Raw genomic sequence first — 23,147 nt, 5'->3', positions numbered from 1 at the left:
GTAAAGGCATGTTTTAATAAGTTCTTGCTGAGTTAGCATGAATAATTTTTTCTTTTGGTAAGGATTTCCTGAGTATCTTGAGATAAACTACAGAATTAGATAATGTCTACACAAGAGCTATGGCTAAAATACCCAGACTGTGGTGTTTAGAACTAAATATCTCTATAATAGAGTGGCCTATTCCTCAGAGGTCCTGAAAGAGTCCATCAGCTTTGGAATCCTCTCCAGCTGGAGAAAAACTGTTTAATGGTAACAATTATTAGCCATGATTCCATTCAGTAGACTGAACTGTTCAGAGTTTTAATGATTTTCTTTGCACAGTTTGCTATGTTGTTGTCTTTCATGCATTAATAAAAAGAAATGCAGATATTAAGATTTGCTGCAGTCTTGCTTGAAGTAGGAAGACTAACTCTCTGTTGACTAACATGAACCATTCCCCTTCTAGCTAGTCCTGAGATACTGAGTGTGTTGTCTTCAGAGCAATCTAGTTCTGTGAATTCTCTTCACATGTCAGTAGCAGCAGTAATACTGCCAATAATACATAGAATATTCACCACTGTGCTTCAATACTGACAGGAGAAATAACACTTCTCAGTGCATAGAGAAAAGCTAACTTATACTAGTGGTTTTAAATAGACTTAGTTTTGTGTTTTCTCTCCTGTATACTTAGGTATTTCCACAGGTGGACGGGTAAACCCTCGAGAAGGAATTGTACTTCACTCCACAAAACTCATTCAAGAATGGAGCTCTGTAGACCTCAGAACCCCAATATCTGATGCTCTGCACTTGCCAGTCTGGGTGGACAACGATGGAAACTGCGCTGCACTAGCAGAAAGGAAATTTGGTCATGGAAAAGGAATAGAAAATTTCGTAACACTCATCACTGGTACAGGTGAGTGCATTATTGTTCAGTGAAATATGAAGTCAAAACGCCAGCACTGTCACTCAGAGGCTCATCTAGTTTTAAAAGCATAAACACCTGAGCCATTTATGGGCTCCAATCAGAAGACCATGGTTCCCCCTTTCTTTTTTCCCATCTGTTTTAGAATCAGCCAGTTTCCATGTCCTACTGAACTGAACTTTGAAGACTGCATTTTGGCTTTTTTACTATGGGCTGATTTCCTGTCTTTGCAGGAATTGGAGGTGGAATCATTCATCAGCATGAACTGATCCATGGCAGTTCTTTCTGTGCTGCTGAGCTTGGGCATATTGTAGTATCTTTAGATGGACCAGAGTGCCTGTGTGGTAGCCAAGGATGCATAGAAGCATATGCCTCTGGAATAGCATTGCAGAGAGAAGCTAAGAAACTGCATGACGGTACGTAGCTATGTGTTTTATTTTTGAAAATATTTAAATGATTCCCAAACTTCAGTATAGTAAAGAATAAAAATAAAAACAAAAATTCAAAGGAGATGCTGAAAAAAAAGAACAGAGCTGCCACCAGGAGGAGACAACAACAGGTATACAGGCAGCTAGCTAGGAGGTCTTGTGTATAGGCAGTGGAGGAGCTGCAACAGCTTGTATTAGTACCATACAATTCTTTGTCACATATGGCAGTATGCCACAAGCCATATTTCTCAGTTTATTGACTGAGGTTGATAACATTTATTTTTGATTTTATGAAGGTTTGGTGCAGGTGATCATATTAGTGAATTATTTCATTTGAATTTGATGCTAGTTCCCTGAACTGTGACTGCTAAATTCAGGGCAGGGCCGATAGCTCACGTTTCAGACTTCAGAATGTAAGTAGAGATGGCAGAAACCTTAACTGCCTGTTTATTCCATTTCTTACACATCACCATTCTTATTTCTTGGCTTTCTCTTCTCTCCTTCAAACAGAGGATCTGCTTTTAGTAGAAGGAATGTCAATGAAGAACGAAGAGGTTGTTAGTGCTGCACATCTCATTCAAGCAGCTAAACTTGGAAACACAAAGGCAGAGGGCATTCTCAGAACAGGTAAGAAGATAACCAAAGGTTAAAATAATGCTTTGCTATTTTCTTCTGGAATACAAGTGTGGTAATACACAGCTTGGTCTTTCACATCCATATCACTGAATGATGCACTACTGCACTTTTTTTTCCCCTTAAAGGAAAGGTTAATGACAGACTAATACAGTCTGATCACATACAATCAAAACTCATTGCCATGTGGAAGAAAACACTCTTCTGAATACTAAGTTATTTTCTGCTATCAGATCTATTTCAAAAAATTGTGTTTGCTCTGCTTTGAGTATTCCGTGTAATTTCTTTTCACTTTATTTTTTTCAGCTGGTACAGCATTAGGACTTGGAGTTGTGAACATTCTGCACACCATGAACCCCTCTCTTGTGATCCTTTCCGGAGTCCTAGCCAGCCACTATATTAATGCTGTCAAGGATGTGATACATCGACAGGCTCTGTCATCTGTTAAAACTGTGGATGTGGTGGTCTCAAATCTAGCAGACCCTGCTCTTCTTGGAGCTGCTAGCCTGGTACTGGATTATACTACCCGTAGAATATACTAGGTGCCTGGAAGAATTACAGAAATGAACTATTCAGATTCCATATGGGTGGAGGGAATACTTTGCCCAAAATCTTTCTTTGACCAGAGCAGCTACAGAATCAGAGTAACGATGTTCTGAATAGTTAGTGACTACTTCAACATTTCCTAATTGAAGTATTGCCTTTTTGTATTTTTTCTAAATTTCACCAGAATTCATAGGAACTGTTGTGCAATTCTCTTGATTTTAATCACCTCTGCTGGCAAGCCCAGATGTTGCTTTAAGTGTAGCTGAATTATTTATGAGTGTATCTTGATGTATGGTAGGGAATACACGTATTGTGTCAAATTATAGCTAATACTTGGGGATCCAGTTCTCATTTTTCACCTTTGTGAAATGAGAAGTCTACAAATGTGACCAGCGTTTCTATTTACAATCACCAACTGCAGGTGTTAGTTTCTGCAGGTGGAAGCAAGGGAAGGTGCCTCCACAGACAAAGAAGCTCTGTTTAGAAGTGGTTTGTGAAGGACTTGGAGGATAAGGTTATTTATTACATCGCCTTTAGAGGGCAGAGTCCCGTTTTAGAAGCTTTGCATATGAAGGAAAAAGACAATCGTCTTGTGAGCTTGCAGACTGCAAGAGGAGTCCAGACAAACTGACAAGTGTAGCAGCGAGCGCCTTTGTGTTCTGACTACAGCCCGCAGTAAATAATGTTCTTGTTGACTTTGAGTTTCGTTTTATTGGGTATTCTCAAGGGACTCAGACAACCACTTTGTCTCCCAAATTAGCAGAGAGGGGACTTTATTCATCGGTGGCCAGTTATGGGACAGCCAGTAATGCGGTACAGATGAGCATAAAGACTGTCTTTTGGAGATATCTCATTCACTGCAGTGACATAACGTGGTGCTGGGGCTGCAGGTGAAGTGTCAGTGATGTCCTACATTCACCATCAGCTCAGAGGATGCAAAGTCAAATCTGAGCCTCATCCTCACATCCAAGGTATTCATTAGCCTTGGTGCAACTAACCTTGGCTTGAAGGCTTGCTTCATTAAAAGATAATTTATATGACACCGTGGAAGTTTCTACAAGAAACATTCTGGGAGAGAGAGAAGGCTTTTCTGGGACCTGGGTAAAGGCCGAAGATCACACAGTGTGATCCTCTTGTACATTTAAGGAAGGCAGGTTTCTTTGACATATTGGGTACATAGTTCTGTCTTTATTGATTTGCTTTTTAGCATGCTTTCAAGATGCTGTAATACTGACAATTACTTGATACAAGAAAAAACTGAAAAACAGGACAATATAAGTGGTCAGCTATCTCAGAAAGAAGACAGCTGCCAGAGAAACAATCTTGTATTCTGGCATTTAATGACCTCAGCCATCTGCCCCATAGTAAGGATGTGCTGGCTCTTAACCCTTTACTAAGTTGCATCAGGCTTTATGTGTTCTTTTTCCCTTAGTGTCTGGATTTTGTGGGCAAGTCCCAGTAACTTCAATACCAGAGCAGTAGCTCCATGAACAGGCCAAGAACTCTGTTTTGATCTACAGTGACAGCAGCTCAGGGTGGGGGTGACAGTATTGAGGCTCTAACAGGGAGAATCCCTATCATTTGACCTTTCCATCCTCCCAGCATCAATGAGGAATGTCTGATTAAAAGTGGGACCAGATTCTGCTTTCCAAACCTCCCAGTGCTGTTTTCCTTTTGACATCTCAGATAAAATCTTTCCTTAGCAGCTGAAGGGAGATGGCAGGCAGTGACAAAATAGGAAGGATATTTAAACATCTCAGAGCATTTGATAAAATAAACCTAAAGTCTGTTCTCTTTGAGAAAATGGTTATTAAAATGCTTTTGAAATTGTTGGGTTTTTTTTTTTCTGGCAACTGGACAAAAACCAGCTGCAAAGGGGCAAGTGGTGCAGAAGTCCTTGGGTTTTCCTGAGACATTTGTCAGCTTATAAAATTAAAAAGATCTTCATACTTAAAAGTGTAGCAGTGACTTTTGTTCACTTGTTTTGTTATTTCTTCCTCCCATGTTCAGAATCCTGTCACACTTCAGGCACTTTTCTCTGAACCAGAGGTTTCATAGATACTGACTCCCAGTTCTATCGAGTGCCAGGGAAGAACATCTGCAGTGCCACACTGTTTGGTTAGTTGATGTTGGCCTTATGCACTTTAAAGCACCACTCCTTGAAAGTCATATCACAACTGTGTCGAAGCCTTAACAGTGTTGCCAAGCATGCCACAGTCAGCCCTCCAAGCAGATGGCATATGGCACTGAGGAGCACGGGTAGGAGACCCTTGGGACATGCACTTCAATCATCAGTTTAAACATGCACCAGCAGTACTTGAAATTGCATAGTGCCAAAAGGCTGACAAGTAATTTACACTGATGCAGGCTTACTGCTGTACCTTACAACTAATGTAATCATTACAAAACTTCTATGAGTCCACAGTGCTGCACTGCTGCGTCTGGTAGGAAAAACTGCTCCACCCAACTCTGCCTGTGCACAGACACAGCCAGGAGCTGGAGCAGTGAGGGGGCAGCTGAGTTCTGCCTGCCGCTGATTCCTGCCAATGCTATGCAAGCAGCACAGCTAGTCAGCACTGCAACAATGTCTGGAATGTCTCTTTAAGTCTCCTGAGCAGCAAATGTAGTTATTCAGTATTTTCTGTCTTTGATCTGCTATCCAGGGAGTCAAAATCAACAAATGCCTCAGCCTTCTGGTGATCCTTCCATTTAAGTTATCAGAAGTTGGGATGCACAACCAGTAGAAATAATGTCAATGCTGTATTGCAGAAACAAATCACACTGCACAGCAACAGTTTATAGTCAGTCACCTGCCTAGGTGAAATCTGATTACCACGTCTCTCAAATGCAGCGGGGAGTTCACAGCCATTAGTGAGGGGAAAATGCTGGAACTGTGCACCCCTCGAGGAAGTCCAAGTAACTTTGGAAAACTGCTCATCAAATGCACACTGAAACCCTTGCTTTGGCAGCTGAAATACCCTTGCTAATGCTGTGCATTTAGTACAGCTGTGTTTTAGTCTGGCACACAGCTATGTTTGCTTTGTACTCTGAAAGCAGATGTTTTGCGCTCTGGGTCTGTAAGTATGTGTTTTAAAAACAGCTAAAGATGCTCATGAGGTTCTGAAGAAGACACAGCTAAAGTCCATGGATGAAGTTTGAATACATGACTGTAGCACTTCTGGGTTGGTCCATCAGCTAATTCACACAAAACACAAACTATGTAGTCTGCTCTGTGGAAACAGAATGATGCCCAAAACACTGACTGCATGGTACGCTCCAGTTTGGTGTGAAGTCAGACTAAGATTACTCCTTTTTCAGAGTGAGGAAGGCAACAAGGACATGGGAAACAGCCAGTTTTCTGCTACTTTCATAACTGAGGAGAGCTTTTATGTCTGCAGCCCTCCTCCCGCTCCCATACAGGTATCAGCAGTACCATAAGCAAACCACAAATCATTACAAAGCTTTAACTTTTAGCTGAAGACAGTCTTGTTTGAGAGCTCACAATTTTTTTTTCCAGAAGCTTAAAAAGAGACAGTACCTCCCCTCACCACTCTTGCTTTGCTTTTACAATTAGGCCACCATTGCTACAACTCCTAATTTAAACAGAGCATCCCACACCCAGTCACTGCACAAAGGCCTCCATTGACAACCTTTGACAGTGAAGATCTGCAGACTGCACAGCCTTGCGCAGGCTGCGCTCAGTGCCAGCATGCTGCTGCAGCATCACTGCTCTGCAGAGGAACAAGCTTGCCCGTGTGACAGGTACCACCAGATGAATCCTCTTTTGTCAACCTCAACAGACAATCCCTTGTCCCTTCTCAAATACTTGCCAGTAAACTATGCATTCTTCTCTTGACGAGCTGCACAGAAAAAATAAAGGGGGTTCATAGCTACTGACAACTTCCAATAAATAAACAAACAGCATCAGATGGAAGAGGACCAAATCTGAGACTGTTAAGCCTGGAGAAGTGGAGTTTCGGGGGGATCGTATCAATGTGTATGAATAGCTGGAGGGACAGCATAAAAAAAACAGAGTCAGGCTCTTTGCAGAAACATCCAGTGCCAGGACAGGACACAAGGGGCACACACTGGCACACAGAAAGCTCCCTCTAAACTCCAGAGAGCTTTAGTCTGCATCTGGAATCCTCCCCAAACTGAGTTAGGCTCTCAGCTCATGCACTAAAGATTAAGAAATTCTACACACCAGCTAAGCTACTGTACCAACCAGAGCAAAGCTGCAATCTGATCTGAATGCTGGGTGAGGCAGAAGAACCAAGGAAGGAACATCTCCAAGCAAGTTTGTTTCAACCCACTCTGGGAAAGAGCTGCAATCCAATTGCTACACAAGCAGCAGCAGAATTTTCCCTCCCTTTGCTTGGCAGCTTAGCTGCAGGCAGCCTGCACACAAAAGGGCTCTGCACATGAAACCAGTGTTGAATACTTATATGACAAAACAGACAGCCCAACAAGCAGATGAACGTCAGAGCCTTTAAGAACTCAGTGCCCTTGTATTATTTTACTAACCTAAAAGCTATAGCTGGAGTGAGTCTGTCACACACAGTAGAAAACCATGCAGAATTGCTTACCTGCAGAAGGTGGTGTCCTTGGTTCCACCAGAACTAAGATAAGCTCCTTAACAAGCCTGGTGTTCCAGTTTCCCAAAGCTTCTGTCTTGTGTAACAAATTGGATAAGGAAGCAGTTCTAACTAGCACTCTCAAGAGCTTAAAGAAAGCTTACAGAGACACAAGCTGGAAAGCCTCCGAAAAACTAGAGATACTGCTGTCTGGCTGTTCACTAGCACAGTGAAATCGCCAATTAAGAGAAACACTTGACTAAAACACTCTCTGTGAAAAGGGTGCAGGAGAGCTTATCAATTCATCCAGACTCCACACGTTTTGCAGTTTAACACATCTTTAATATCAGTAACGCTGGAAGTGACTTCTCAGTGCAAACAGCACAGACTACAGTTCAGAAGACTCTCATTTAAAACAAAGACAATATGAAGAAGAACATGCAATCAAACAATGATCGACTCTAGATACATCATGTTTGGTCCAACAAAGACATAGAAACAATTAATCCAATTACAGCAAACATAGCTTCTCTGAGTAAGGTTAAGATATTGCATTTGTAGTGTTTCCATTGTGCTTTCCTTCAGCGAACCAGCGGAGCCTGCTTGAGTGAGATGAGGACTGAACGCATGCGGGACACATCTTTAGCTTGCTTACTAGACTTGGGATTAAAGTCACAGAGCTGAGCCACACGTTCCCACTCAGTGCCCGGAAAAACATCTTCTGCATCACTCACAAAGGCTTCTTCAGCTGCCCTGAAAGCAATGCAATGGACCTTGTGTTAACGCCCAACATAAGGCACTCCTTCCCACTTACAGGATGCAGTTCCTTTCAGCACGTTTCATAAGAAATGTGACCTGACAGCTGCTTGTGAACATTATGGCTACTTAAGCTCCCACTGCCCCAGCCCTGGAGATGGAAGTAGGCTGCAGTAGTATGCTGTGCACAAGCAGTGCAAAAGATTGCTGTGTAAAATGTTGGAATACAGGTGTTTGGTTTTAAGAGTAGTCTTTGAGTCTTTGCCTAACAGGGGTCACCACCCAAACTGCCAGAAGGTAAGATACTCCTATGTAGACATTTTATTTAAGGAAAAAACACCCAAGTCTTAAATATTTAAGCTTCTGCTGCTTGATGGCTTGCTTTGGACACTTGCCAACTAGAAATATACAGTTCCCCGCAAGCTTATCTTAAAACAGATTCCACTTGAGGATTTAAATCAGTCTCAAGGCCTTTAGGCCATCATAAAACTATCTGCTGATGTTTCCCAATGCTGTACGGAAGCAGCACAAATCAGAAGGAATGTAATTAATGAATTCCATGCCTGTGGGTGCTGTAGTCTAAAGCACATCTTGGCAGATAGGATGACTCATCTGAAGTCAGCTAGCACGATAAACACGTTCCCCCTCTTCTCACCCTAAGGAGGCTTTACACAATATGAACAGGTTAGCACCAATGGCTTCCCAGAAGTACCCTTCTGGCATTTCTGTGCTGCCCACAGCACTGCTTCAACGCACGTGTAACGCTCCAGTACCATTTACTGGAACTCTGGAGCTTTGGTAGCTACCTGAGTAAAAGAGCAGTAAGCATTCAGAGATCAAACCAAATCCATCTACTCCAACAAGCAGTACAGAAAAAGCAGTGAGGATGACTCCCCCATGAGGGTTCGCACTGTTCACAGGGATGATAAGGTTACAGACACCACTGAAGACAAGGATCACTACAACACTGCTACTTTATGTGACATGACACTTTTAAGGGGCAGTGAAGATTTTTTACTTAACTGTTCTAGGCTGTAGCAAGGATGATTTATGTTTGTGCTTAAAGGTGAAGAGAAGAAAAGAAACGAGAGAAAGTTTAAGTCAGATATAGAAAATGAGAATGAGTTTAATGCAGATGGTCAGCTGGCTCAACATGCACTAGCAGTTCGGCCTACATTCAGGAAGCATGCTGCCAATTTTATTCTGCAGCACTTGCACAGCACATTTGCTACAGGAAAAATAAGGATTTTATTGGAAAAAAAAATAATAAATCTAAGTTAACTCCAGGAGACTTCAGAACAAAGTCAAACACCACCTGTAAATCCATCATTTCACAAGTCTTGCTTTACATCTGTCTACAATTAGGTAATTAATTCCACACTTGATCTGCAGTATAAATGCACACAAAGACACACCATGATTCAGCAGTACACCTTCTAAAGGTGTCGCCTTAGAATCTGTGACATGGCTATATTTCAATTAAAGTCTAAAAATTAAAGGGAGAAATTAAAATACACAAACGAGCCAATGAACATTGCAACCCTCTTCCCCACAGAAATCAGCATAGTTACTGTGTTACTGTGGCTTGAAAATCATGGCTGCCTTCTCACTGACCTGTGAGGCTGGCAATACATCCACACATAGACACTCTCTTGCCAGCAGCTAATGCTAGCCATCTAGTACCATCATCTTGTTTTTTCCACATTTTCTCTAATAGCATCCTAAATTCTATAGGCACCTCTTCTACCTTGATTAAAGCATGTGATTTCTTCCTCTTGCACAATATGCAAACCTCATTTTAATATTTTTCTGGTTATTTAGGCAAGTGGCACAGACCAGGCACACAATGCCTATTACCAAAAAAAAAAAAAAAAATGCAGTTATACTCTATACTTAACCATGGGAATGATTGGGACTAAATACAGCACCCACATGAGATTCCATCTGACAGTAACCTATATATGCATCAAAGCATCTTGCTGTATTGGCCTGGAAAGTCAGTAAACTGTGAAGCCCAACACATTACAGGCTACTGAATCACTGACAAAATTCCAGTGGTATGTATTCTGCATAATTTAAACATGCTGGATATGATCTTTACAGAAAAACAGCACTTAATGCTGCAGATCATATTCGGAACAACAGGGAAAAAAGGCTATTCTACTCATAGTGGCTGAAATATTTGGCAGAAGACACCTTTGGACATTCAGTGCTATTTCTGACCCTCCTCATTACCTAGCTGACTAGCAAACAGAATTAGTAGTTAAGCAACATACACATAACCAATCACGTCAGCGAAGGGTTGTTTGTAGAAAGCTTCATCTGCCACCCTAGGTAGCAAATAGTCCAACAGGCAGGCAAGCAGGCAGGAGAAAAGAGATAAGGATGAGAAGTACAGAACACAACTGAAGGCAGTTTTAAAAAGCAGATTTAACTAGTATCACCTACACTCACTGAAACACGGAAGCAGCTACCATATGGAACATACCAATTAAGCTGCTGACTCAGAGAGGCAACACAAATACCCTCCTACATCATAGAAAATTAGGACCACCTAGTTTAGGGCTAGACTCTGTGTTAGCATTAAATCACCTCCAGGTAGCAGAGACTACTCGTAGTAGAGAGATCTCACCAGGTTGGTGAGAATGCTGAACACTCCCTCAGATAAACACTTTAATTTTCTGACTGCAACTCTTTTTAAAATCGACCCTTCTCCAGAATGCACTCTCTCATCTAAAACCACTGGCCAAGCTAAAGGGGTAATGACCTCTTGCCACTACCTGTAACAGCAGTTATCCTGTTTTCAGCCCAACAGAAAGACTATATCTGAGGGAATAGGACTGTCAAATCTATAGTTCTGTAGGAAGTACAAAGTCTCCTTTTCTCATTTAGTAAGTAAAGTCTACCTAAGACTACTTAAAATAAACCTGATAGCCCTTCAGGTTATGGCATTTCAAAAATCACTTCAACTTTAAGTCTACAGATTTCCAAAGGTTAAAGCAGCCCCAATGATTACCTAAAGAAAATGACTCTGGCAGCCTTAGGTCAGAAGTAAAGACCTAAGTGTTATTAAGTCAGCACTATCATGTTTACCTTTATGTAGCCAGAAGTCAAAATGCAGGGAGCTTCTAAGGAAATGTAAGAATTTACTAGATTATGTCTAGGTCATTTGTTTCTGTTCCACAGCCCATAATGAGCTAATTCAAGCATGACATTTAATGAGTTAAGCAGTCAGTGTTTAATTCTTCACTCACAGAGCTCTGCTTATTTCTCAAACTTCCACAAGCAGCAGCCAAATGTTTTAAGATATCTAACAAAATGATTTGTATCAAAATTACTACAAGACTGCTTTCAAGTTTCTGAGAGGTGGCAAGAAAGGCTGCAAGCTGCAGGTAATTAGTCACTGAAGAGTAGTACAGCTGCATACATACAGAGCAGCAAGCAGACTGATCAGCTCTGTCCAAATTCAAATGTTGTCTTAAGGAAGCTTCTGGAATAGCTCATAATTTTAGTGTTCTCATTTAAGCTAATCTTTAAAGAAACTTAAGACTAGTCTACAACTGGACACTCATCTCTTAATTGGATAGGTTACTTAAGCGGCTAAAGGACCAGTGTCTTAGGATACAGTAGACATTCTACTCTTCTCTCCCTCACCTGATTACTTCCACAGCCAGCAATATAGCTCCTCAGATGACTGGAGAAACCTTACCTGTTGCTAGCTTTTGTTTTCTGGAGCTTTTCATCTTGTCTGGCATACCACTCCTCCAACTCCTTTATTGCTTTCTCCTTCCATTCTGCTTCCTGTTTTCTTGAATTAGCATCTAAAGATTCAAGAATAGATTTGTCAGTCATGTTTCTTCAACTTGGATTTCATTATCATTTCAACCGATAGTTCAAGGGTGTAGTCTAGTGCAAATTGTTATTTAGTCCACTCAAATATAGATTTTTTTTTTTCCTGATTTAGGCCACGAGAATTCTAATGCCCTCAACATTCAGAAGGTGAGCTAAACAGAATGTCTCTGTACAGCACTGAGACAGTCTAGTTCAGTTTAGTCTAAGCATCTGTGGACTAATTATAATTCAGTAAGTCTGCTAGCCCACAAACCATTCTAATAAACTGTTACCTTGCTATGACTGTTCTAGAATAAAGCTGAGTAAACTCTCTACGTTAAACAAATTAAGGGAATGTGATAGTCAGTTTGCCTTTACACGTAAGTTCAGGATAAACTCGTCTGTAGTAACTGGTATAAAAGAGGAACAACAGGCTCAGCTCTGTCTGGAATCATATGTTCAGAAGGCTGTCCTGACACTCTCAAAGTAAGGCCTGAAACTGGAAAGAACATCAGCTTATAGGATCAGCCCACAGGTGGGTATGGCTGCCTTTGATAGATAAATTTAGTTACTACTTGGTTATTTAATTATGCTTTTGGATTAATACCTACACAACAAGTGGCCTCAGCAATCTTAAAATGAGCAATCTACTCCCTTGGAGAAAAGTGCTGACCGGTGTATCTACTCAATCCTTTTCTGCTGATAAAAGTTGTTCATTTTCTGTTTACAGAAATGAGGAACTGACTGGTAAGTTAAGCACAGGTCACTTCAGTAGTTTTGGAAAGGAGTTCAGAGAACCACTTGCTACCTAAGTCCTTCACTAATATTAAAAGTTTGCTTACTGCAAGTCTTGCTCAAGCAGCAAGTTAAACTCCAAAGAGCTAGAAGCCATTGTTTGAAAAGGTTTCCTGCTTAAGAAACTGCCACTTCTGAGTTCCAACATAGAATACTACTACAACAAACACTCTTCTTACCAAGCTGCTCAAGGCGCTCCTTTTGCTCCTCTCTCCACTTACGAATGCTCTCTGGTTCCGACTGCAGTCGATCTACTTGTGATATGGCAGCATAGCAGTCTGTTGGGCCATTACTCTCCTTGGGGAGGAGGAAGAGAAAGAATAGTAATGTCATTTATACATTGAAACTGTACATTTCAGATAACTACCTGCAAGCTACATAGAAGCAGACACTTGAACTGAATGTATGATATTCTTCTGATGCTATACCACATTTGTACCACGTGATGAAAAATCCCTTGCTACAGAGGGCAGCACAACTGTTGTGAACTAATGTGGATTTGCCTCTAGCAACTGGGGATCAAACAAATTCAAGCTGACTGGGAATTCAAACTGTGCCAGAGGTCTATGACCAAAGAAAGCAGAAGATGATTCCTAGAATCTCAGCTGTAGGCCTACAAACAACCCAGCTCATTTCACATTAAATATCTGCAACAAAAGTATATTTTTGAAGAGTCTTTTTGTGCACAGGAGATTCAAGTGTTCTCTATAATTTGCACGTTTGCTTTAGAGAAATTTGCAAGCCTCAAAGGAAGTTGGCTTCTAATATCAGTTAGGTGCATTACAGAATTGGGACTGCTATAAGCTGCTTAGAACACAAGGTGCACTGTTGGTTTTTTCCTTAAATGTTAAAAGCTATGCTAGCACTTGTAGTTTAACATACAGCAGTTCAAAGACTTACAGTGCATAGGGTTATTAACACATTAGACTTTCAAAGATGAGCGCATTGCCACAGAATATACTCCAAGTCCAACTCTTTCCATTGGTTCACTATGCCCATACCAGATTAAATACCTCATCAAGTGGAAGCTCTATCAAACAAAGCAGTTGATAAGAATAAAACAATCAAGGAATTTCATCTGCCTTTTATTGTATAATGCGACACAGAGCAGTTTTCCCAAGAACCTAACAGCAACAGTGAGGATATAAGAACGGTAGCAGTGAAAGCAGTTTGTCTCCATCCATCTCAGCATTCACTTATGTCTATGGAAAAGTAGCTTATATCCTGCTCTCTTTTAAGTATTTTAAGTAAACAGGGCTACCCAAATAACTCTCTTAACAATCAGCAACGCCTTATCCAAACTGGTATTAATTCAACTATTCCACAACAATTGTGTGAGCATGCTGTTTCTCCCTGACACAGACAAAACATTGTCTGTAATACGACAAACATGCTTTCATAATGTGAATGAGCCATTTGCCAGCAATTTAATGTGATGCAACTTTACATCACTAAGAAATACACAATATTTTCAGTCAATTTGTTCCTTGTAAGACCAACTTTGATAAGACAACATGAGTTACCCTCAAAGAGTAAGCAACTTATAAAACCTGACTCTGAAGTAGGTAGTCAGAACATGTTCTATTCGGTTTATTAGGCAGTATCAAGTAAATGTTAAGTCATATTACAGAGCCTGTCAGCCTGCTCACAGTGATCACGTCCCATTCAACCATAGCTCAAAATAGACTGCTGCCTTTAGATGCCCTCAAGTTCAGAGATGGAGCACCAGCAGCTTTAGGAGGTCATGAGACAAGCACATTAGAGAAGCAATGGTGAGTCCAAGTCAAGATTGAAGTTCTCACAGTAAACAGCACATTCTAAGCAAAGATTACTTCTATCTTACCTGATAGACAACTCCATTCATCACTCCATCAACAGCACCTGTAGAGAAATAACTGTAGTTTAACAATCTGAGAAAAACAATACAATTAGATTTATTACAGACAGTTATTTGTCTGAAATCCTTTATTACGGCACCTCCAGTAGGACATTTATGTAAGTGAATGTTACTCAATCCCCCATAGGGTCAATTCCTTATTCTCTACACTTTTCTTCCTTTTCCAGGACACAAGAGACAGTGAGTCATTATTCTTCAGAACTAAAGCCAGTTCTTCACTATGAAGTCTCACCATAGGCTACTCAAAAAGCAGAGCTGATATTGCTGAGACGCTGCTTTGGGGAATGTCCTGGAGTTTCTCTAATTTTCTCATCCCTGTCTCAGAAAATGAATACTAGACAACTGTTCAGAAGTTAAATATGATTTACTCTTCTCACACTACCTGGAAGACTAACAATCTGATAGGGCAACACTTCCTAAATCTTATCATGGTTTTGTTACCCCCTAACTCCCAGCAAGTCCAAAATTTATATTAATATCCCCACCAAAAATCACCTTTCACGTTTCTCCTGCAATGATATCTTTGATAGCTTCCTAATTCCAGCTGCATTACTCCTTCTGAAACAACACTGCAGCAGAGTCTCTGGAACAAAATCAGCTGGAATCCTTGCCACAGAAGCTTAGAATCTCATCAGAAGAAAGACCTGGAAACATGCATCAACTGTGAAAAGCGTCTCCAGACAATGCAGAAGGCAGCAAGATTTTCAGGAACCACTTTCTGTACCTGTGCAATATATCAAGTTATTAACAACTTTGCCTCATCCATAATGCTACCCTGGATAAGCCCGTCACAAGTGTTTCTGCCACATAAACACACTCTACAGCGAAAGCTGAGATAGTACCAAAGTCAACAAACAATAGACAGAAACTCAAGCATTTCACATTAGCTTCCTAAATAAGGTCATTAATTCACCTGGAGCAGACTGTCATGATGCCGCATGCTCTATTTGTTGCAAGTTCTCCTTGTACCTTTACCATTAAACACTGGTTGTTACCAAGCCCTTGGTGCCTTACCAAGCACAACCAACAGCTGTCCTCATTAGATTCAGGAAGACCAAAGGCCGCAAAGGAAACCTGCTTACACTTCACGCTACAAAAGGATGCTGCAGCTCTTCACCTTTTTAGACTGGGTTGGAATTACAGCTAAGCCAGGATCTGTAACTTGTTCTGGTGGTTTCTGTCAATACAAATTAGCTGTCCACAGTGCCTACATGGGAAGAGCCAAGAGCAACCTGCACCATCAGACAGAACCTAGTTGGAGAGAGAACCCAAGAAAGGTTAGTCTTGAAATAAATGTAGTTCTAATATCCGGAGGGAAGGCAGTTGCTCCATGGAACAGCTAGGCAAGGGGGATTACATCTTTAAGATTTTTCTTGTCATAATGCAAAGAGAAAACTTTCATTGAAGTCTTCAGCATTCAAGCTGGTAGCCTGCAAGAGGTAAAAGGAACAACATTCCTGCAGGGATGAAAAACAGTTGTGTTTGTCTTAAGACTACTTTTCTTCTGCTTAGACATTAATTGGTACAGCAGAAAGTATGGTTAGAGGGCACACAAGTCACAGGCATTAAAAAATACTACAGATTCTCATCTGTTTTAAGCTTCCTTAGAACTTGTGATTACAATGCTGAGTCAGCATGCTGACAAAGCACACTGCCTGCTGAAAATAAAAAAGAACACTATTGTTGTGCTATCATGTGCCAACACAAGTACACTAATGGGAACAGAATCAACAGTCAGATATTCTCTCTTCAGCTCTAATGTCTCAGTATTTGTGTAACTCACTATGAAATATAGAAAAAAAAAAAGTTAGCCAATCTTTGTTTCAGAAAGCAAAGCAATCCGTGTATCAGATTTCCTTGTTCACAAAGGGACGTCATTTTGTATACAACTTCCCCAGAAAAATGTTTTCAGCAGTTATGAACAATGACAGTTCTCTACTGCCTTCAGAGTCCATCCATGCCTAACACAGCACCTTAAAGCTCCGGAAGTTAACACCATGCTTTTTGATAAAGTTAAGGACAACCCATATTCCTTGGTGCTTCCTTCTGAACTTTGGACAAAGCACAGAGAATATCCAAGTATCCACAATTCCAGAACATGCTGGCAATAAAGTAACAAACTTCCAGAGTTCCACCCAGACACCTTTTAGCCTGAGCCTGTGAGTTAAGCAGAAGCTGTATCAGCTGTATCCACTGTCTGCCTGCACAGGAGGGAAACAACAGTTGAGCTTGCTAGAAACAGCTGGAATCAGTGTCCTCCAAATGTACAACAGCTTACAAGAGAATTGGCCATGTACCTTGAAGATCAGAGCAGTTTTTTCACTTCAGTCCTACAAGTTAGCATGCATTTAATTTGCAAAGTTCAGCTTCAAGCTGAAAGGAACAACCAAGAAAGCTGAACTTCCGGACCAGGTAAGATCAAGCAGACAGCACCGGACTTGGAATAAAATTAATCCGAAAGCAGTTGTTCTCCTGGTAGTACTAAGTAAGGAAAAACTACAGACAAATCCCAGTGCCAAAGGAAAGGTTTGGCCTTCAGAGTTGACACAATTCTCATTTAAAGTTAGCTTTGAACTGAATTCCAGCAACTGAGCTGTCAAGCTTGCTGAAGTGAAGATCAACTGATTTAGAAAGTGATTCAAAGAAACTGATGCGTAGAAACTTAACAGCAAAGCTTTGTTATAGTTAAGCAAGGGATTCCTTATTGGCAGCGCTGAGGTAGCATCAGGTACCTCTCCAAGAATGCTCCACCAGTTGGTCATTTGCAAATAGGTCATATTTTCACATGTATTACATATCCGTTACATTCCCAAATTCTTTACCCTATCCACTCCCAACAACTGACTAACAGACATGGCCTTATTTAGGCGATCTTCAGGGTCATCTAGAGTCCTTCTAGCATTCTTCTAGGAGCTGTTTACTTCCAACACCCCTTTTATCCTAAAGATTGCAGTGGAATGCAAGGACAGTTGGAGAAACGTCTGTACACAGAGATAAGGAAGAAAAAGGGCAACATCTTGATGCTGTCTCATTTTAGGTGTTCCACTGTCGTTTCTTTAGCTTTGTTAAAGCAGAGCAGTCTTACAACACCTCTCCTTCTGCAAAACTTAATCCCACTTATCCACAACATCTAAAGACTACTGTGGTATTGCAAGCAAGCATTAACAAAATATTTTCCATAGTTTCTTCTTTAAATCAAATGCAATGCCTTGCTCTAAGACCACACAGCTATGCAGCACAAAATGGTTTCAGCCTTATTCAGTAGCCTCTGCAATGATTTACAGTCAACACAACAGATGAAGGCTAACAGAACCAAACAGAGGACCATGAAGAGTAACATTTCTAACTCAAGCCCAGGCATTTTGTATTTCATGGATTAATTCCTTCTGATTTCTTCTTATCAAGTAGACTTTAGACAACATCCCCCACGCAAGAGAAATTAACTAAAATACGACTGCGTAAAATTTTGCTTTTATGAGCTACTTCTAGCATACCTTTTAAATAGTGAGTATTCTCTTCATGGCTTATTTTCTAAAAGTAGTTGAGGGCTTTGCTTCCTTATTCTTTTAAGATAATTTCTTGCATCACTGAGGAAGAAATCTGCTTTCCAGCCAAAACCTCATAAGGCTCATGTGCTTCTCTTCAGAAGATGAGATGCATCACTCCCTGAAGTTCACGTAAAGACAACTGAATGTGAAACTGAAGTCAATGTTTAAGACCAGACAGACTATCTTAAACTTGAGTAGTATTTTCATGATTGTTAACACAGAACTGCTTGCCACTGAGTGTTTTTCTCAGTAGGAAGCCACCAACAAGCTGTTACAGGATTTTTACATTGACATGCAGATGCTTCAACACAAACATATTCACTCCTGTTGAGTGGACACAGCAAGTGAACCACTGTAACTGTTTCCTCACTGGAAAGGGGATCCCACAAGAGATCAGGATACAAATAACCAGACAACTGCTCTATAGTGCTATATTTATACAGCATTTGTCTTCTGAGATACTGATTATGCTTCACATTTCAAGTGAAAACAAGACTAGTTTTTACATGCCCAGGAATGGCTATGTACATAAGGGCCAATATTCCAGACCTGACAGAAGCAATATGAAGTGAAGCTCAGTGAGCCCATGTGAGCTCAACAACATTATGCTCCTTCCCCCAAACACAGAGTACCCAATGCTGCTACAATTAACAGGCATACAGTTTCAATTACCATAACTATGTTTTCATTAGCCTAAGTACATGAAGTTCAACACTGACCTTGAGTTTAACTTATTTTTCTAAATAGACTTAGCTTAAACAGTTTGTTGTGTGAGACAGCATGTTTTTCACAAGCTTATTTAAGGAAGCTGGAGACTATTTCTCATAACATTTGAAGTTAAGCTCTTCACACTTTAGTAGAGAATTGCCTCAGATACAATTCTTGTACAGCATTGAGAAAGAAACAAAATTATCCAGCAGATCCATAAATCAGGAGTTCACCTGAACGAGCACACTTTGCATTATTGCAAACTGCACCTTCTATTCTTCCTAATAGGGAATAAAGGCTTCAATAGTCAACAAATAGATGTTGTATTAACAAGGCAACCACCAGAACTCCAAAAAAGATTATCAGCTACACCTGTACAACAGGCCAGAGCATCAGTGAAAATCCAAATTCATACCAAAAAGCAAAATGACATACAGACCACACCTAGACTTTGTAAATGCTTGGATCAAATTATTACACACACTACTTTACAGCTCTCCTTCTACAGGAAGTTCTCCAGTAACAGTTTCACAAAGGAAGTGAAAAATTTCTTCAGCCACAGCTGAACTACTTTTCCATTTCCACCCAACCTGGAAGCATTTAACAAGCTGGCAAGGAATCACACTGCAAGAGCCAGACCGCACACACAGAAATCACAAGTCCAGTTGGTTCCAGCACCCTTTGAGATGTGAACATCCAACAACTTTCTTCTCTGCCATATAAAGTCTTACAGAACAACATCTGGGGCTTCTGAGAGGGGATTCATACACAGCCTGTTTCTGTCTTATAAAGTCTGCGAGTCACATTATACCTGCTATTGGAAGAGGATGGCGTTCTAATGATAACTCTCGTGTTTTAGTGCTTGAGGATGTTACTTCATGTGACAAAGATATTTGCATGGAAACATGCAGTCTGTATAGCCAGTCCTTAATGAATGAGCCAGGTTCTAAGCGCTGCAGTACCTCTAGGTTAGCACTGGATACAGCAGGTCTCCATTACTCAGCTAACTTAACTGCGCTTTGTTCTAAGGGATATTTTGAACCAACAGCCCCACAAACGACTCATTTCAGTGTGTTTCATGTTGAAAACTTAAATCTGAAGAACTTTCAATAGTGAACTGGCAAGCAAAGTAATTCAGCTCAGACTGAAGAAGCTGGCTGCCAGTTCAGGAAGCGACAAAGGAATGGCCCTCAAGATCAAAACACGCTCCCCTGTGCGCAGAGATGAACTCGAGGCAGCAACACAGGAACAGCATTCAGTACGTTCACAGCTCCTTTACACTTAGAATCCAGATTAAAGGCACTGGTGCCAGAGGCTCAGGATCACTTCACCCACACTCACACTAACGGAGAACCCCCTCACGCAGATCCCCATAATACAGAACTACTCTGAGCACAACAACCCGTTCTGCAGCGTCAGTTTTCTCACCTTCGGTACAAAGGTTACAGAGACACAACAGCCAGAGGTTGAGTACAATTAAACATTAGCCCAGCCGCTCCTGTGAGCGCAGCCCGCCGCTTTAGGCGCTATGCAGCCAGCCGGCCACACCGGGTCGGAGCGACCCGGAGGCCAACGGGGATGGGGGAGAGAGAGGCCGCGCACCGTACCGGAGTCGAAGCCGTCCGCCGCCTGCAGCGCCTCGGGCACGTCGCCGCTCTCCAGAATGCCGTATCCTTCGTCGTTCTCGATGCCCGCGATCTCGTTCTCCTGCTGCGCCAGGAAGGCAGCGGCAGGGTCTTCTTCGGCGCCGTCCGCCGCCCCGTTACCGGCGGTGGCCGGCGGCTGCTGCGAGCCGAAGAACTCCATGTTGGCCATAGGGACGAGCGGCAGCACCGGACGGGAGCGGGCGGCGGCGGGAAGCGGGGCCTGCGCCTCACACAGAAATCGGCGCGGAAGTGGAGGACCCTCCGCACAGACCAATGGGAGACGAGCAGCGCCTAGAGGCAAAGCCAATCAACGAGCGGCGGAGGCGGGGCTAACGGAATCCTCCGCGCGCCTCAGCGGGCTCGGACCAATCAGCGCCAAGAGCGTGGTGGGGAGCAGGGAGGGGGGAGCGGAAAGGGGACGTGGGGACGGGAGCGCGCAAGCTCGGCTGCGGGAGCGCGCGCGGCTCCCCCCCCCCCTCCCCCACCGTCGATAGCGGTCACGTGACTCCGTCAGCGTGGGGCTGTGTCTCTGGCGCCCGGTATCAGTGCTGAGCTGTGCTGTGTGTGCTTTGGGATCGCACCCGAAGCACCTCCCCTATGAGGACAGGCTGAGGGAGTTGGGCTTGTTCAGCCTAGAGAAGAGAAGGTTGCGGGGTGACCTCATTGCAGCCTTTCAATACCTGAAGGGCTGACAATAGCAGGACTAGGGGAATTGGTTTTAAGTTAAAAGAGGGAAGATTTAGGTTGGATGTTAGGGGGAAATTCTTCACTAGGAGAGTGGTTAGGCCCTGGAACAGGCTGCCCAGGGAGGTTGTGGATGCCCCGTCCTTGGAGGTGTTCAAGGCCAGGTTGGACGGGGCCCTGGGCAACCTGATCTAGTACATGTGTATGTTTGGTGGCCCTGCCAGGCAGGGGGGTTGGAACTACATGATCCTTGAGGTCCCTTCCAACCCGGGTCAATCTGTGATTCTGTGATCGCAGCGAGCCGCAAAAGAGTCATAGAATCTTTTATGATGGAAAAGACCTCCGAGGAGTTCAAGTGTTAACCACGCACAGCCAGGTCTGCCACTAAACCGCAGAATCGTTAAAGCTTTAACAGACCTTTAAGATTTATTTTAATGGATCTCTATCAGCCACAGGAAGGTGAAGGAATAAAGAATAACAGCAGTGACTGCCTCATTCATAACAGAAGACTGTAAAAATTAAACTGCCCCATGAAGCGCATGTCATGCTCACACTGAAATTTACTGTCCTTGTCCCTTTTTTCTCCTGAAAGCACACGCACATGTACAGGAAGTGGAAGCAGGGTTGTGTAGCCTGGGAGGAATACAGGGCTGTTGTCCATGTATATAGAGATAGGATTAGGAAAGCCATAGAACAGATGGAGCTTAACTTGGGTAACAGATGTGAAAGATAACAAGAAGGGGTTCTACAGGTACATAGGCAGGAGGAGACATGCCAAGGAGAGTGGTCCCCCTCTGATGAAAGGCAATGGGGAGCTGGCTTCCTCAGACATAGAAAAAGCTGATACCCAATGAGTATCAGCAAATGATACTCACAGAATGAGCAAAGAGCCCCAGTCTTCACGGGCGGTCAGGCTTCTCATGTCTGACAGGGCCCTAAACCTCTAGATGAGGGTGTGGGAAGTGGCTTCTGTCCCACTGTAACAGTGGAACAAATCGGGGTCCTCCTCATGAAACTGAAAGTGTATAAGTCCGTGGGGCTGGATGATATCCATCCTAGCGTTCTGATAGAGATGGCTGATGTGGTTGCTGAGCTGCTCTTCATCATATTTGAAAAATCATGGCCATCTGGTGATGTCCCCGGTTGTGCTAATACCAGAAGAATTTTACAGAGCAGCAGCCATGGTTCAAGATAAGGACTTCACAGAGCAGCAGCTGTGGAGCAGGATAAACAGCATGAGAACCAAGGACACCTCTAGGATAAGAATGAATGGCTCGCAGCTTTGAAGGGGGGTCTTACGGTTGTTATTGCAGTAGCTTTCCTCCAATTAGTGTGTGTGATTTTTAAAACGCCTTCATCAGTCCGCTATAAAAGCATGGCCTTTAGGGCAATAAATGGACGCAGCCATATTTAACTATATTGCTGTGTGGCTGTTTGTCCTAGCGTGCTGACCTTTTGTCCTCAGGTTTGCCAACACCCGGTGACTGGAAAAAGGGAAACATTACTCCCATTTCTAAGAAAGGGAGAAAGGAATACCTGGGGAACTGCAGGCCTATGTGCCTCACCTCTGTGCTTGTGAAGATCATGGAGCAGATCCTCCTAGAAGCCATGTTAAGGCACATATAAGACAAAGAGACGATTTGAGACAGCCAGCATGGCTTCACCAAGGGCAGTTCATGCCTGACAAATGTGGTGGCCTTCTATGATGGAATGACGGCTTCAGTGGATAGATGAAGGGTGATAGATGTAATCTACCTGGACTTCTGCAAGGCCTCTGACATGGTCCCTCACCACATCCTTCTCTCTAAATTGGAGAGGTATGGATTTGAAGGATGGACTGTTGATGGAATAGGAATTGGCTGTCTAGATGCAGTCTTGGGGGTGTGATCAGTGGTCCTCTGGGTGGAGGCTTGTCACAAGTGGTGTTTCTCAGGGGTCTGTCTTGGGACCAGTGCTCTTTATCACCTTCATCCATGACACAGATGATGGCATCAAGTGCACCCTCAGTCAATTTGCAGATGACAGCAAGCTGAGCAGTACAGTTGATACACTGGAGGGAATGGAAGCCATCTAGAGTGACCTGGACATTCTGGAGAAGTGGGTTCAAGTGAACTTAATGAGGTTCAACAAGGCCAAGTGCAGGGTGCTGCCCTTGGGTTGGGGCAATCCCAGGTGCATATACAGAATGGGGGAAGATCTT

General features: G+C 42.5%; 2 protein-coding genes across 11 annotated transcripts in view; one reads left to right on the top strand and one right to left on the bottom strand.

Annotated features, from left to right (window-relative positions):
- GNE (glucosamine (UDP-N-acetyl)-2-epimerase/N-acetylmannosamine kinase) overlaps positions 1-4,464 on the top strand; it is a 30,135-nt gene extending 25,671 nt beyond the window's left edge. For all 6 annotated transcript variants that reach the window (XM_015849508.3, XM_015849507.3, XM_015849506.3 and 3 more), the window contains exons 9-12: positions 671-892; positions 1,135-1,317; positions 1,840-1,956; positions 2,269-4,464. In XM_015849508.3, coding sequence (XP_015704994.2) covers positions 671-892; positions 1,135-1,317; positions 1,840-1,956; positions 2,269-2,504 — 758 coding nt within the window. In that variant the 3' untranslated portion in view covers positions 2,505-4,464. The remainder of the gene's footprint in view (positions 1-670; positions 893-1,134; positions 1,318-1,839; positions 1,957-2,268) is intronic.
- Positions 4,465-7,402: 2,938 nt separating this feature from the next.
- Positions 7,403-20,514, bottom strand: CLTA (clathrin light chain A). 5 transcript variants are annotated; one of them, XM_015849509.3, is made up of 7 exons: positions 20,225-20,514; positions 14,308-14,345; positions 12,644-12,761; positions 11,548-11,659; positions 10,115-10,168; positions 8,862-8,897; positions 7,403-7,835 (listed from the first exon to the last, which is right to left on the bottom strand). In XM_015849509.3, exons 1-7 carry the CDS (start codon positions 20,430-20,432, stop codon positions 7,664-7,666), a joined length of 738 nt encoding a protein of 245 aa, XP_015704995.2. In that variant the 5' UTR covers positions 20,433-20,514; the 3' UTR covers positions 7,403-7,663. The 5 variants fall into 5 exon arrangements, with proteins under 5 accessions (XP_015704995.2, XP_015704996.2, XP_085384907.1 ...); XM_015849510.3 differs by lacking the exon at positions 8,862-8,897; XM_085528781.1 differs by lacking the exons at positions 8,862-8,897; positions 10,115-10,168; positions 20,225-20,514 and adding exons at positions 14,857-15,005; positions 17,856-17,895.
- Positions 20,515-23,147: the final 2,633 nt, after the last annotated feature.

The sequence above is a fragment of the Coturnix japonica genome, chromosome Z, assembly GCF_054131305.1.
Source record: "Coturnix japonica strain WE chromosome Z, WE-NBRP24, whole genome shotgun sequence".
Classification (NCBI taxonomy): domain Eukaryota; kingdom Metazoa; phylum Chordata; class Aves; order Galliformes; family Phasianidae; genus Coturnix; species Coturnix japonica.
The sequence above is the reverse complement of the archived record's forward strand: the minus strand, read 5'-3'. Positions and strand labels throughout refer to the sequence as shown.

What these genes read in the sequence shown, in the direction of transcription:
- CLTA (XM_015849509.3), bottom strand. Translation starts at nt 20,432, where the DNA reads ATGGCCAACATGGAGTTCTTCGGCTCGCAGCAGCCGCCGGCCACCGCC. An exon ending in TGAATGGAGTTGTCTATCAG is followed by an intron (nt 12,762 to 14,307) that starts GTAAGATAGAAG and finishes CTCCTCCCCAAG; the next exon opens with GAGAGTAATGGCCCAACAGA. An exon ending in GGAGCGCCTTGAGCAGCTTG is followed by an intron (nt 11,660 to 12,643) that starts GTAAGAAGAGTG and finishes TTGAATCTTTAG; the next exon opens with ATGCTAATTCAAGAAAACAG.